This window comes from Sinocyclocheilus anshuiensis, unplaced genomic scaffold, assembly GCF_001515605.1.
Source record: "Sinocyclocheilus anshuiensis isolate Anshui unplaced genomic scaffold, SAMN03320099.WGS_v1.1 scaffold13, whole genome shotgun sequence".
Classification (NCBI taxonomy): Eukaryota; Metazoa; Chordata; class Actinopteri; order Cypriniformes; family Cyprinidae; genus Sinocyclocheilus; species Sinocyclocheilus anshuiensis.
In genome coordinates, this window is record NW_015538026.1 from 3441652 (window position 1) to 3456274 (window position 14623).

General features: G+C 38.5%; 2 protein-coding genes across 2 annotated transcripts in view; both read left to right on the forward strand.

The window, feature by feature from the left end:
- LOC107680191 (glutamate receptor ionotropic, delta-2-like) overlaps positions 1 to 6971 on the forward strand; it is a 415350-nt gene extending 408379 nt beyond the window's left edge. The window contains exon 17 of the mRNA XM_016475981.1: positions 6277 to 6971. Coding sequence (XP_016331467.1) covers positions 6277 to 6705 — 429 coding nt within the window. The 3' untranslated portion in view covers positions 6706 to 6971. The remainder of the gene's footprint in view (positions 1 to 6276) is intronic.
- A 5088-nt stretch (positions 6972 to 12059) lies between these two features.
- LOC107680197 (protein atonal homolog 1-like) lies at positions 12060 to 12987 on the forward strand. The gene has a single exon (XM_016475995.1). It carries the CDS (start codon positions 12060 to 12062, stop codon positions 12951 to 12953), a length of 894 nt encoding a protein of 297 aa, XP_016331481.1. The 3' UTR covers positions 12954 to 12987.
- The last annotated feature ends 1636 nt before the right edge of the window (positions 12988 to 14623 follow it).

Here is a 14623-nt window from a genome sequence, read left to right on the forward strand (position 1 = left end):
AATTTAATTTTAAAATAATTGTTTAAATAAAATTGGTTGCAAATTAAAAGATAATAATTATTTTAATAAGAAAATTGTCAATTAGTTATACGCATCTGTGACCTCAAATCATTCTATAATATTGAGTTGCAAAGTTGCTCGGCCAGGGTAACCAATATAACAGACACAACTTAAGTTTCTTCATCACTTTTAACTGTAAATAACATAAATCCTGATAGCCGCACAGATGTAATGGTTAAGCAGAATCTCTACTGGTCATATACCATCATACCACCCAGCCTTGGGAGGATATTAGTAACATCAACAAAAAGACAAGAGTTTAAAATGAGAAATAGTCAGCATTACAAACAGCAGACAAAGCACATTTTCAACAAATTAATTTTTCTGATAGCGCACTTAAACAAATGAACCTCTCCAAAAAGAACACAATGTTGTTCAATTGCCTGCCAAGCACATTAACTGTAATAGAGCTCTTCTGAGAAAATTTTTTATAAATAAATAAACAGGTGCAGTAGAAAATATATGTGCTGATAAAAGCTGCATATATCTGGATAATTACTTTAAGACAAGGCTCTAAATTTTCTTTAATATCCCATCCTTCAGTTCATGAAGATCAGTTTAGATTAATGTGTTTGCACATATTGTTTTTCTTGTTCTTACAACTGTTTGCCTATGGTTCTTTGGCATCCAGTTAACGTTAATTAACAAATGAGCACACACTCAGTTAAACGCTTGCATTTCACATGACAACACTTCGTAACTGTGACAGCACATTCATATGGCTGTGAATGAACCTTTGTGATGTTGCTCTTGATGCATTTCTTTGATTTGATGGATTTATAGCTCCTTGTTATCTTCTGCAGCTGTCATATTGTGGTTGTTTCCTTTCCTGATATCACATCCCCATCTCCCTCATTACTCTGACTGAGTCCCATCATCCACCCACCCCAACCAACATACACACCTGACCTTTCCTCACACCCCTCCGGTCCATGTCATCAGACTCTCCACAGGCCAAAAATCACAGCATTTCATCTCCAGCGTTCCACCTGAAAAACAATCTCCATAGTGCATTTGATCAGTGGTCAGGGGCCACTGCAGCAGGCCGCTCATGACCCCACAGAGAGAGCGCCTCTCCTTCATCCCTGTTCCTCTGAAGGCCGTCGTCCACTCCGCTGGTCATCATAATGTTCCGACATTAGTGTTACTCATCTGTTTCTTCTAGAAATGGCAGATGAGCATTTTTAATCCTGTTGGTTTAACAGGATTATAGTGTTAGATTTTTTCATAACGGCATGCCACAAATAGCAGATTTAAGTCTTATAAGAATTTGAATGACTTATTTTTACTCACATATAAACAAGGTCCAAGTTAACTCTGAAATTTTTTAATGTGAAAAAATTAGCTATCAGTGCTTTATCTATGATGTCTTAACTTTTTTATGCCATTAAATAATACATTACCATTCAAAATGTTGTGGTCTGTAAGATTTTTTAATGTTTCTGAAAAAGTATCTTATGCTCACAATGGATGCATTTATTTAAACAAAAATACATTAAAACAGTAATATCGTGAAATATTTTTACAATTTAAAATAACTATTTTCTATTAGAATATATTTTAAAATGAGATTTATTCCTGTGATGGCAAAGCTGAATATCCTGCAGCCATTACTGTAGTCTTGAGTGTGACACATGATCTGTCAGAAATCTTTTTAATTTGCTGATTTGACGTTCAAGAAACATTTATGATGATTATCAAAGTTTTGTTTTTAAATTGTGCTGCTTAATATTTTTGTGGAAACCGTTTTTTTTTTTTTCAGAGTTTGTTGATGAGTAGAATGTTTAAAAAACAGCATTTATTAAATAGAATATAAATAAATAGAAAATAACATTATAAATATCTTGATTGTCACTTTTGATTAGTTTAATGCATCTTAAAATGATTAATTTCTTTCAAAAAATCTTATCGACCTCAAACTTTTGAATTGTACTGTATAATGCATCATTCAATGTGTTGTGCAGCAAAATACAAAAAGAATATTTTGTATGATGCTGCACAATACATTGCATTTTGTCACAAATGTACATTGTAGGACGAAAAATATATTTTTAATAAAAAATAATGCAGAATAAAATCACTTATATCTTAAATATTTTTAGCCTGTAAATTTACTTGCCATTGGCCTGTGTTCCAGAAAGTTAACATTGGACCTTGTACTATATACTGTAAGCATGTTTAGTCATTAATTACAGCTAACATAGTGGTGTAGTTGAAGATATAACACTGAGCACAGAGATGATTCTCTCGGAGGATTTTTCAAGTAGGGTGGAGCGCTTTGGCTCTGGTCACACTTGAACCCGCTCCTTTCTTCCCCAGTGGCTGGATCATGCTGAGTTGGGCTCATTCCTCGGAGCACTCTTCCAGATGGTTCCATCAGAGTAGAAGCTTGGCAGAGCTTTGCTCAAATATTCACACTGACATGCTGATAAGCACGCATTTTAACACGCATGGTTCAGTGAGCGACAAGTGTTAATGCCAAAAGCGACCAAGACAAGACAAACACTAAAAATTAGCACATAAATTAGCACATATCACACTCATGTCACAGATGTTTTCGGTTCTACAATTAAAGCTCTTTGGTTTGAAGCAGAGTTTTATTTACCTTCCTTTACTGCAAACAAACCAAAAAAAGTGTTTAAGAGAGTATTTTTTTTGTTACTTTTTTCCAGTAAAATTATCTATGTATTCAGAAAATAATTAAATAATAAGTTATTATATAAGTTAATCAAAAATTATCTTATTTTAAGGATATTTGAATAATTTAACTGGAAAACAAAGCAAAAATACTAATTAAGAAAATTATTTTTGCAGTATTTGTTGTCATTTTGTCTTTTCTAATTGTCATTTTGGCACATCCTTAAAAACCATTCTTTCATCTTTCAGCATGATGCAACTTTATGTTTGGTGTGTCCTAGTGTCTTGGTACATCCTTAATTCTTCCTGACTACTTACTCTTTTCTTTGTAATATTTATTGACACCTGGCTAACACTGAGTTCATTGCACATCAGAACAATAGAATGACTTTGTGCTTGTGTCTCTGTGACTGACACACACACACACACACACACACACAATACACACGTTGCATATGCCATGGTGTTAGTTTGTCCCTGATTCCTCTCTGTTTCTCTGTGATCTTGCCATCATGGCTCCTTCTGTGGTGTCGCAATTGATCTGAAATAATTCGATACGACAAGTCATCAAAACGAGTTCAGACTTGTAGTGCTGAATTACGCTTTTCCACCCAAGTTCAAGTTTTTATAGCGCACCAACTGCCAATCCAGAGAGGATGAACAGGCGGTCCAGAGAACCGGAGGTTTTGCTGTGTGAATAAGCCATTTCACATGCCAAGCTTTGTGTCCTAATCATTCCTGAAAAACTAAATGATGAAAAGTTCTTCACCTCAGATGTCTGCTGTGTCATTGATATTGTGGCTGTCTGGAGTCCTGCGGTGCCTCTACATTTCTAGGCCACAGTATGAGGTCTGCATTCAAATACCCAAATGTTCTCCAGTCTTAAAAGCAAGAAAAAGGGGGAGAAAATATATTTTGCTGTCTTTTAATCCTAAAGAGAAACTGTATTGAAATTATATTCACAGTGGCTTTAATAGTGAGAATTTGAAAGTCAGACCTCATGTAGCCACATAATTAAAGGCCGCTGAACGCCAAACAGCATTCTGTGTCAGTCATTACTCTGAAAATGTTTGATTATTTTTCAGAATAGACCAGAAAATCATGTTATTCTGCTGTCAAAGCCTGAAACAACTTTTATTTTGTTGATTTTGTTTTATAGATAAGTACTCTGTGTTGAGGGGTTAAAGCGGGCGTGGGAGAGAAATGCAAAATGCCATTTTTACCATCTCACACTTCCAGGTATCTGGCTCCTTGGACATAAAAAAAAGAAAAGAAAAAAAAACCGTCTGTGTGCTGACTGTTTGTTTGTTGTCTTTTTCTACTCATTCCCCCACCTCTCTGAAAACAACCTCTTCCCCATCCTCTCATCTGCCTGCCTCATCTGTTCGGTCCTCTGTCCTTTCACACGCGCTCGCGCACGTAAGCACACAGACACAAGCAGACGGACCGTCTGTGAGGCAAGACGAGCCGTGTCATGAGCTGCAGACTGACATCATGCACACGCTCAGGCCTTCCTCCAATCACCTGTCACCTGCATGCTGCACCACACCCCTCGACTCCAAGTTGAGGCACACGTTCGCCATCCCGTCGCGAACTGTCTTCTGCCAGCACTGAGCTACACTCTTTCCACACTACTCCAAGCCTCGAGCCCACGTAGGTTATGAAATCGCCCCCAGCACCAAATGCAATGCAAAACAATACATTTTGTTCGGACTGAAGCAATCGCACATTTGCTGCTGAGTCAGAGTGAGAATCTGGCAGGGTGCTACAAGGAAGGTCATTACCATTTATTTCCAGAAACCTTGAGATATACATTTGCTCAGGAATGCGATAATTCAGGCTATTTTCAATACCCATCTTCATTTTTGATCTGAAGCCCACAGAGATCAACCCATTAGTGCCAAGCTGCATAGAGACTAGACAAAATTGGCTAAAAGAATACAGAAATGACAGTGCAAACAGTTATTTGAACTGTGTAGCTTTGGAGTGGAGCAGCCCATATGCATAGCTTTTGCCCAGCAAGCTGGCGTTTGCAAAACTTGTTCAATATTTAGATTGGTGCTACATAGCCAGACTAAGTGCCTAGTTCAGTATTCAATCCCACAATCCCAATACAGTCAATGATACAGTAAGATGCCGTTTAAAGCAGTGGTTCTCATTCAGGGGGGCCACTAGGGGGCCTCAACAAACTTCAAATGAAGCATTTATATATATATTAGTAGTGATATAATTTCTAAGATATAAAACATTTTAAGATTTATAATCAAATGTTGTAACTATCAATGCATTAACTTCCAATAGGGCAGAAACAATCTATATATTTTAATATATAAATATATTTTAAAGACAAATATAAAGAAATTTTTCTGCATGTAGAAATATATATATATTTTATATATATAGTCCACAGTAACAATTAATACGAGGCCTTTAGAGTCATATTTTGAGCAATCTCACCCTGCCCCACAAAAAAAAAAAACGTAAGTGATAATAAATTCAAAACACAACAAAGTATTCTGAAAAGCATGGAGTTCCTTGTTAGTTCAAGAAAACACCAAAAATATGTCCTGTCATGTAACAGCCTTCCCACAATCCCTGTTCCCTTCACTCCTACACCCCTTTTAATACTGCCTTCCTCCACCGTGGTGGTAGGACAGGTACCTACGAGCTGCCCCCCTGACTTCCCGGCCCCTTCAGCCCGACCAGGTTTCCCCTCCACCCCTCTTAACTCAGGGCCAAGCTGCCTGCCGCTGGTGGCTGCAATCAACAAAGTGCTTTATGCTGGTCCAAACCAAAGGCCAATTTATCTCACTTCAGCCAATGTCAGCCCACGTCACCCCGTGAGTTTGTTTTTTGTTTTAAGCAATTAACATATTTTAGTAGTTATGTTAATACAGTTATATAGTAGATAAGCTATATAGTAGATATTATACAGTAGATAAGCTACAGTGCTGTCACAACCGTGGTTTCAGATGGCTTGAAAGTGGAAAGGTTTTGTAGACTGTATCTACATATGCAAAGATCCATGTGTCACGCAATTACATTAAGGTTGTTGATTATTCTCGATAAGTCCAAGGACAGTACTAGTTAAGACTGATGTGTTTTCATTACCGTAGCTCAGTATGTTTCCCTTTTTGTACCTTCCCCACCCCCCTCTTTCTCTGTCTTGCTAACCATGCAAATGCTGAAACCTCATTGGGCCTGCTAATTCTCCATCAACACCCACCCTCAACCTTCTTCCAAATGTTCTTTCCCTTCCCAACTGTATCCGAACACTTCCTTCCCATCTCATTGGCTCACCACCTCCCTCCTTTTCTCACCTTTCTTTGCCTGTGTTTCCTCTTCTTCCTCCACCGCCCTTCCATTTCCCTATTAACCACTTTACGCCATCCCGCTTCACTAATCCATCCTGCTGTATCTGCTCTTACGATTACACACCCCTTCTCTTCATGTTACACCTCTTTTCTCCTCTGATCCTGTAACAACCTTCGCTCCTCCTCCTGTTCTTCTCTCCTTCCTTATTTTCTTCCCGCACCCCTCCCCACTCCACTTTCCTCCTCCCGTTCTCCCCTTCTCTAGGACGATAAGGAGATCGACCTGGAGCACCTTCATCACCGGGTTAACAGCTTGTGTACGGAGGACGAGAGCCCCCACAAACAGTACTCCACCTCCTCCATTGACCTGACGCCCCTGGACATGGACTCCCTCCCAGCCGCCCGGCAGGCCCTGGAGCAGATCAGCGACTTCCGCAACACGCACATCACCACCACCACCTTCATCCCCGAGCAGATCCAGACTCTCAGCCGCACCCTGTCGGCCAAAGCAGCAGCCGGTTTCGCCTTCGGGGCCGTGCAGGACCACCGGACTGGGGGGCCCTTCCGGCAACGGGCCCCCAACGGCGGCTTCTTTCGCAGCCCCATCAAGACAATGTCCAGCATCCCATATCAGCCCACCCCGGCCCCCAACTTCAGCTACTGCAATGACCCAGACAGGGGCACCTCCATATAGACTTCAGGGGTTCCTGGGCCTATGAGTTGGTAACAAAAAAGTGATATATGTAAATACAAATGTTCCTTTTCGGTTGTCGTTTTCTCTTGGCTTTTGCTCTTTTCGATGGAGCTCGTTCGTCCCAACCGAACTCGCTGACAGGACGAGGGTGGAATAAAATGATCATTATTGTCATTGCGGTTTGGCAGGAGATTTTCTCTGTGAACTAAATGAATTTGCCTTTTGTTTGCCACATTCAATTTCGTGGGGAGAAAAAAAAAACTCAAATGTTGCAATGATAGTACGTTTATCTTTTTTGGAAGTTTTTTTTGGGTGGGGGGGAGAAAAAAAAAGGACTCTGCCGAGTGTTTCCCAGACCTGCAATAACTCAGTTTGGAAGAATCTTGTCAACTCTTTGACTGAATTTTGCTTCATCTCAGCGCTCTTTTAATGTTAAGTACTCCCTCTAGCTGACACATTCAACATGGCGCTGCTAAACTCAGAGAAAACAACCTGCTTTTCTCTAAAGCGTTTCAGTGAATGACTGTGTTTCTAAAGACCTCTCATCTTCTCTGCCATCTCCCTGAAGTTGAAATCTACTTTGAGTCTTTAAACTGACATTCTGTGGAAAAGACTCAAATGAACTTTAAAATACATTTTTAAAAAATAATAAAATGATTATACTGTGAGTATAACAAATCTTTAATGCGTGGAATGTGTCTGGTCAAAGAGTTTTAACAACAACAACAAAAAAAAATGTTCAGAGTTGTCTGTAGTTTTCTCTTTTTTTAATGATTAGTTTTGAAATTGCTTCAGTGCCATCATCTTACATTAATTTGCACCATTAAACCATCAAGAGTTTGTATTCACTTCTGTAGCCGTACACCAGGATTTGACAAAAACATTCTGTAGAATAGTTTCATTGTATATGCCACAATCTCGCGGCTGTGCGTCATAGATTTTGGAAATCAAAGTGTAAGAGGGTTTTTAAATGAATTCTTAACACAAGCCTTAGGAGACAGGGCTTTTTTTTTACTTTTCAAGTGTCGGTCCTCAACCTGTTACTATCTGAAAATGCTGATACGGTGGTGACTTTTGAGGGGTTATTTGAAATATCTTTCTATTTAATTTCGTAAATGTTAAGGGGTAATATTTATCTAACTTTTTTTTAAAGTGCTAATTGTTTAAACAAGGCCATCAAGGTGTGGTGAGAGTTTAAAAAAAAACACATTTTGAGGACAGAAAACAAACCAATCCTTTTCACTAACATAAACTGTATTAATATTTACTAATGTTAGTCGTTTAGAATGAGCTTTCAGTTTGTTATACTCTAATTCGCAAATGTTGTATGTAGAGAACAGCAACAGTGTTTTGACGCAAGCATTCTAGATGTACTTTTCTTAAGATATGATTACTGAAAGACTATAGGAGCAATTTTATTTAGTATCAGTTTAAAGATTTTTTATGTAGAGTAAATGAAGAGACATTAAAGTGTATATTTTACATGCAGATATTTTTGTTGGGTTTAAAGAAGATATAGATTATAATATCAGAGTCTATAAAGCTCAGTTAGCCGCTATCCCATTACAAGAAGTTCTCCACGGTTTCTGACGGTAAGGCATTCTCATTCGACTTCATTTCATTTTAATGTCCAAATCTGTCAAAAAATGAGGCAAGGTTTTTTTTGTTTGTTTGTTTTCGTATAAGAAGCATGCAAAACCTGCTATGCCTGTAACATTTTTAATTTCATACATAGAATTGTACAGGATTACATCATTTTCAACTGATTATAATGTACAGTATTTAATATAGGCCTATTTTGTTGTATGTGTTGCATATTATTCAAATGGAACAAACTAAGGCCTCTGTTACAAGTGGCAAAGCTTTCTGTGTATAATTTGTCTAATAAACATGTTTTCTACAGTGGATTTTGTTGTGTTTTCTGTATCATCAAAAATGTCCGAACAGTACAGTTGTACATGTGAACAGTAAAGCTGTTCTGTTTTGTCCCTTCCACCTCAGGATGAGCTCATCAACATGAAGTGAAGTTCTTTGAACACAATGAAGGTTGTGGTCAAAGGTTAGCCACTGTTGGCTTTTGACTTTGTGAACCAGATTCATGCTCTACAGGTCAAAGTGAAAGGCACCACAGCACTTCAAGTCAAGCTCTAGTGATTGAAGAGTTTGTTGCCACAAGTCTAACCTTGATCCTGTCATGTTCCAGATGTATTAGGCCAAGTTCTTGTACGTGAGTCTGCTTATGCTATTTATTGTATGTAATGTCTAGTCATGAGTTGGAGTGTTGCCTGCTACACTTTTTACCAAACCCTGACGCACCAAAATGATTTTATTTTTTTATCTTAAATGATGAAAAGCTTACACTTACACCACATAGCACACATGAAAGCTGACAGTTGCGATCTGTAGCTTCAAGGAATAATGTACAATTCTATGTTCAATGGCAGACATGTTCTGCATGAAAACAGAGGATAACTTACGTTAGAAATTAAAAACCTTAGACTTTATCTTCCATTAAAGATGGTGAATTTTATTGTACGACGAACTGTAGGAAAAAGGCTGTTTGCATTTTGATAACTGCGATTGAAATTCAAGTTCTGAAAAAAAGAAGCGCTTGATCTACATTAAGTACATTGTAAGTCCACTAGATGTCGCCTTTTTGCTTTTTCAGTTTCCCACAGTTGTAAACAGATGCTTACAAGTGTGCACCTGTTCTGATATTTAGAAAATCAGAGATCTTATTTGTTTAAGGTTTCATGTATTATGGAAAACATTACATCAAATTAAACGCTTGTGAATACACAGTCTCATTTTAAAATGTAACATCAGGGAGTTTATTTATTGGATAATGAAAAACCTTTATTTAAATCTAAATTATTCCATTTAATCTAAATTATTACTTGTTATTTATGTGACTGTTTGTTACATAGATTTAAAAATATATATATATATATATTATTTATTGTATGTTTAAACAGTTAGCTAATGAAGTTGCTGTGACAGGTGAATTCATTATTACTATTAATATTAACATTATTATTAATAATATTATTAATATGTGTGTTGGAGAAGTCTTATGATGTTTTATCGACTTTTATCAAGCACGCGATATCTCTGGGTTTCCTGGGAGACAGGAATGAAGAAAGCAGCACGCAGACTCGATCGCGGTGGAAGCCCCCATTGAGACACATTTTGTGCCCTTTTTCCAAAGAGTTCTTCATGCGTGTCGAATGGAACATTGAATCTCTATTGTCCCTGGGACACTTTAATAATCGACGGCAGCAATCCCAACATGTTGTTTGCTTTAGGACCTATTCCAAGACACACAAGCCGCCTGGATGAGGCTCCAGTTGGGGTGAGCTCAGGCGCCAGTCCGCAAGCCTCTGCGCTCTATGAATTCATGAATAAATGTAAAAAGATTCATGTGACGTTTTTAATGCCAGAAAGCAGGAATTAAGGCCCCGTGCATCACTGCCTTACATTAAATAATGCTTGTTTCAGTGACTAACCAGGGAACGCAGCTGTAGCCCGTGTCAAAAAGTTCTGTCTGTGTAGATTCATAACTAAATGCATAACATCCAGGTAATAAAAACGTTCAAAAAAATCATTTTATTAAAATCACTGGACTACCTATATAAAAAATTCAACATTGATTTTTTTTTTATATATAGTCCAGTGATTTTAATAAACTATTTTTTGATTGTCAAAAAGTCATATGCACAATTTGCTGTCTGCACACGGTCCACGTTATAACTGTTTAAATCCTAATATTACTGCCTTTTCTTAGTTTCACGGTATTTTTATGCCTAACTAGCTAATTCCATTTATTTTATTATTGGTTTATACAGTACAATAATTTAAAGTGTCTGTCATCAGTAATACTACGAAAGGGCGTCATCCTCAACATTATTATTATTAATCAATTTTTATTATTATCTTACTGCCCTTTTTGCACTTGCTCTCTTTCTAAAGCTCGTGACAGCCAGGGATTGTCGCGCCTCCAGATCAAGTTTCTGATCTTTGGGAAGCTCTTTTGCTGAAAGGGCGTTCCTTAAATCGGATCAAAAGGTTTTGAACTTGTTCAAAAAGAAAACGAAACTCAATCTGGTATTAACACTCATTTTTTAACGTGTTTAACTGTGCACCAATAGAAGAGCGAATTGTTGCAATTTTTTTAATGTTTATGTTGCACAACTGAGATTTTTTTCGATATAATATTCTTGTATATTATTGATTATAACTGTATTTATTTTATTATATTAGACTATCCCCCGGTTTCACAGACGATGCTTAAACCTAGTCCCAGATTAAAATGCATGTCTAGGCTGTTTTAACTGAACGAAACTTGCACTGACATATCTTCAAATATCTCAGTGCCATTGTTTTATCTCAAGATGCACACGAGTAATGTTGTTTTTAAAGGAACATTTATAAAAGATACTTAAATGTCCTAATTGAACTGTGGCCTAAACCTGGCTTAGTCAAAGCCCTGACTGTGAAACCAGGCCTATATGTACGATTATAAGATTATATTAGGCTATATAGGCTATAAGTACGATTACGTAAACTAATAAATAAATGATAAATGCCTAAATTAATAAAACATATTTGTAAATAACTTTCTCGAATAACTAGCCTATTAAATTTCGTTGACAAAAAGAACCCAAAAAAAATGATGCGGGGTTTTTTTTCACGCGACAGCAGTACGCATGAAGACACAATGCCTAATATGTCAAATCAATGTAGCTAATTGTTTTCTTTCTTTCTCCTTTTGAACAAAATATTTACTTGAAGAAAATGAGTCTAAATTCACTATGGACAAAAGCAGGTTCAAAGTAAGGTGTTCTCAAAGAGTTTTGATAACCCCTTTCACTTCACTTGAGACTGTCGAGACAGACCATATTTTTCCTCTTCTATTCCGCTTTATACTATCTAATTTCCTAAACATAGCGTGTAAGGAGGCTCGCCACATAACTTTATTCTGTCTCTAAGTTTCTGAGTAGGCTATGTCCTGTGGGACGAACCATTGTGATAATAATTCTCTAGTTAAACAGGTTTGAAGCGCGGCATTACCAAAAAAAATGAGCATAATAACCTCTCTCGGGTTTACTACGACTTCTCATTGGTCGACTGCACGCGCCTGCCCCGCGTGCTCTTATTGGTCAAAGCGCCACGCGACCAGCTTGAGAAGGGGGGCTCCCCGGCACGTGCCGCTTTTAAAACCAACGAGTCGCCCTGAGACATCAGTAAAGAAATCCCCTTCACCACAGGTGTATGAACAGAAATCCTCCACGGCAAAACTCCCTTTCCCAAATCCATAGCCACCCACTTTCCTCCAAAAAGCACAAAACAACTAAATGGATGGAATGAACGTGGACGGCGTAAGCACGGATACAAGGGAAGTTGTTGAACTCGACGTCCAGAATCCGAGTTTGGGGCGGGGGGAGCAGCGCGAGTACCCACCAGCTTTGGCACTCATGGCCAGCAGTGACCCACGCGCCTGGCTGGCTCCCGTGCAGGCTGGCACCTGCGCAGCACACGCAGAATACCTGCTGCACTCGCCCGGCTCGAGCGAGGAAGGCGTGTCCTCTGCCTCTAACTTCGGGAAGAGCAGCAAGAATCCTGTCAAAGTACGCGAGCTCTGCCGGCTTAAAGGAGCTGTGGGTGCAGATGAAGGCAGACAGCGGGCCCCATCCAGCAAAGCGACGAACGTCGTGCAGAAACAGAGGCGAATGGCTGCCAATGCCCGGGAGAGGCGAAGGATGCACGGATTGAACCACGCGTTCGACGCGCTGCGCAGTGTCATCCCAGCCTTAGACAATGACAAGAAGCTCTCCAAATATGAAACCCTACAGATGGCCCAGATCTACATCAACGCTCTGTCTGACTTGCTTCAGGGCCCCGGTGCTAAAGCCGACCCGCCAAACTGCGACTTGCTGCCTGCCAACGTGTTCGAGGAGGACCGCTCTCCCAGAGGATCGCCGAGCGTCTGTCGGAGAGGCGCGGGCGCGGGTTACCCGTGCCAGTACGAGGACGGAACATTCGCCTCTTTCATGGAGCAAGACCTCCAGTCGCCCTCTGGAACGAGCAAGTCCGGTTCGGAGGCCAGCAAGGACTCGCCTCGGTCGAACCGGAGCGACGGAGAGTTTTCCCCTCACTCGCACTTCAGTGACTCAGACGAAACGCACTTGGAGATGCAGAGCGAAGACGAGCTGTCGGAACTGAAACTGCCCAAGCACCGCGCTTTTTAGAAAACACACCAACTGGACTGTCCATCAATCGTGTCAATCGCATATTTGGGCTTTGTAATGGGTTGCTTTATTTATCCATTTGTTATATGATCTTTTGACAATGATGTTGTTGTGTCTGACGCCAATAGATTTAGTTGCCTTCTCGTGACATTGACCAGACCCCTACGCCATGTGAACTGCCGCGTGCAGCAGTGCCATGGGCTCGAATGTCATGCATAAAACTGTCTTCCGTGAACTGTTTTGACACCGTTTATTCAGACATGATTGTCATGGGCCTATTTTCATAGATACGATTGATTTTGAACCCTGTAAGAATTTGCAACTTCTAAAGTTTACGTGCACTTTAAAAACGGGCCATAGGCTTGAGAAATATTCTTTTGTCATGGAACAAGAAATTTTGTGTTTATGTAGAAGTAATGCCAATTTGATGAATATATTTAATATAGCCATTAGATTTTGTACATCCGTTCATTTTTAATACTTGATTTCAATGCAAAGATGTTGTGTTCTGCTTCTGTAGCTGAAGTAAGCTATTTATTTCTGTTTGCCTTTTGAATTTTTGCGTTATTGAAAATAAGCAGTTTTGCTACTTGCTACTCGTTTTGTTTTATTTTAGAAATAAAAAGGGAAAATTAACATGATTATGTCTCGTCTCTGTGTGATTGTCCTTATCAGTTTTTCATTATGATTTTATCTCATAATTTTTTCTAGAATATAGATCTTATTTTTAAATAAAGTAAATCCTAATATGTTAATATTACAACAAATGGGCACCAGCTTTATCTAATGATATTTAATTTTAATTAGGTTTAGCCCTTAACGGCCACTGAGGTGTGGGACACTTTATGGTTGGAAGCGATGTGATCGATGATCGATCAATTAATAATTACAATTGTACTGTAATTTTGTATCAAAACATAGGATGAACTTGCCAGTGATGCATACAAAACAAACCTTTATTTTTAAGTGTGTACTTTATTCAAGTAGAGTGGTTCTTTGCAGCACCGTTCATGAAACTATTAAAAAGCTTCCAGATGGTGTATTCATTGCGATTGCCAAAGAAGACCCGTTTTTGTTCCGCAAATAACCTTTCAATTAACAGTTCAAAACCCCTTTTTGTGAAGAATAATTGTATAATCTAAAAACCTTTTTCACTATAAACCTTTTATTGAATTAAAAGGCTCCATGGATGTTAAAGTTTATTCATGGAACCATGAATGCCAATAAAGAACCTTTTTAAGAGTGAACCATCTACTTATAAGAAAGTTTCTTAAGTTGGTTGTTTGGTTCAGAAAGTTCTTAATTTTACATTACAGGTTCCTCGATTCCGTGTACTGGGTTCTGAGTTATTTTAAATGCAACATGTTTTTTTTTTCACCCAGTGTATGGTACATAATGTCAGTTCAGCATATTTTTCTTTATTTAGCCTGTTCATTCTGAGGCTGTTTAAAAAACTTATTTTTCTCTCTTTTGAAGTTTTACTTACATAGTTGTCAAATTAAGCGTAAACGCACTATTTACATTAATAATTGCTCGTGTTTCAAGGGTTTACAGTCAACCCGATTTCATGAGAAAACATAACTATTTTACGAGGTGGCGATTTCGTGCGAATTTCATATGATTTGATTCGCATATAGGCCTACGAAAAAATATAATTTTACGAAAGTATA

What these genes read in the sequence shown, in the direction of transcription:
- LOC107680197 (XM_016475995.1), top strand. Translation starts at nt 12,060, where the DNA reads ATGGATGGAATGAACGTGGACGGCGTAAGCACGGATACAAGGGAAGTT.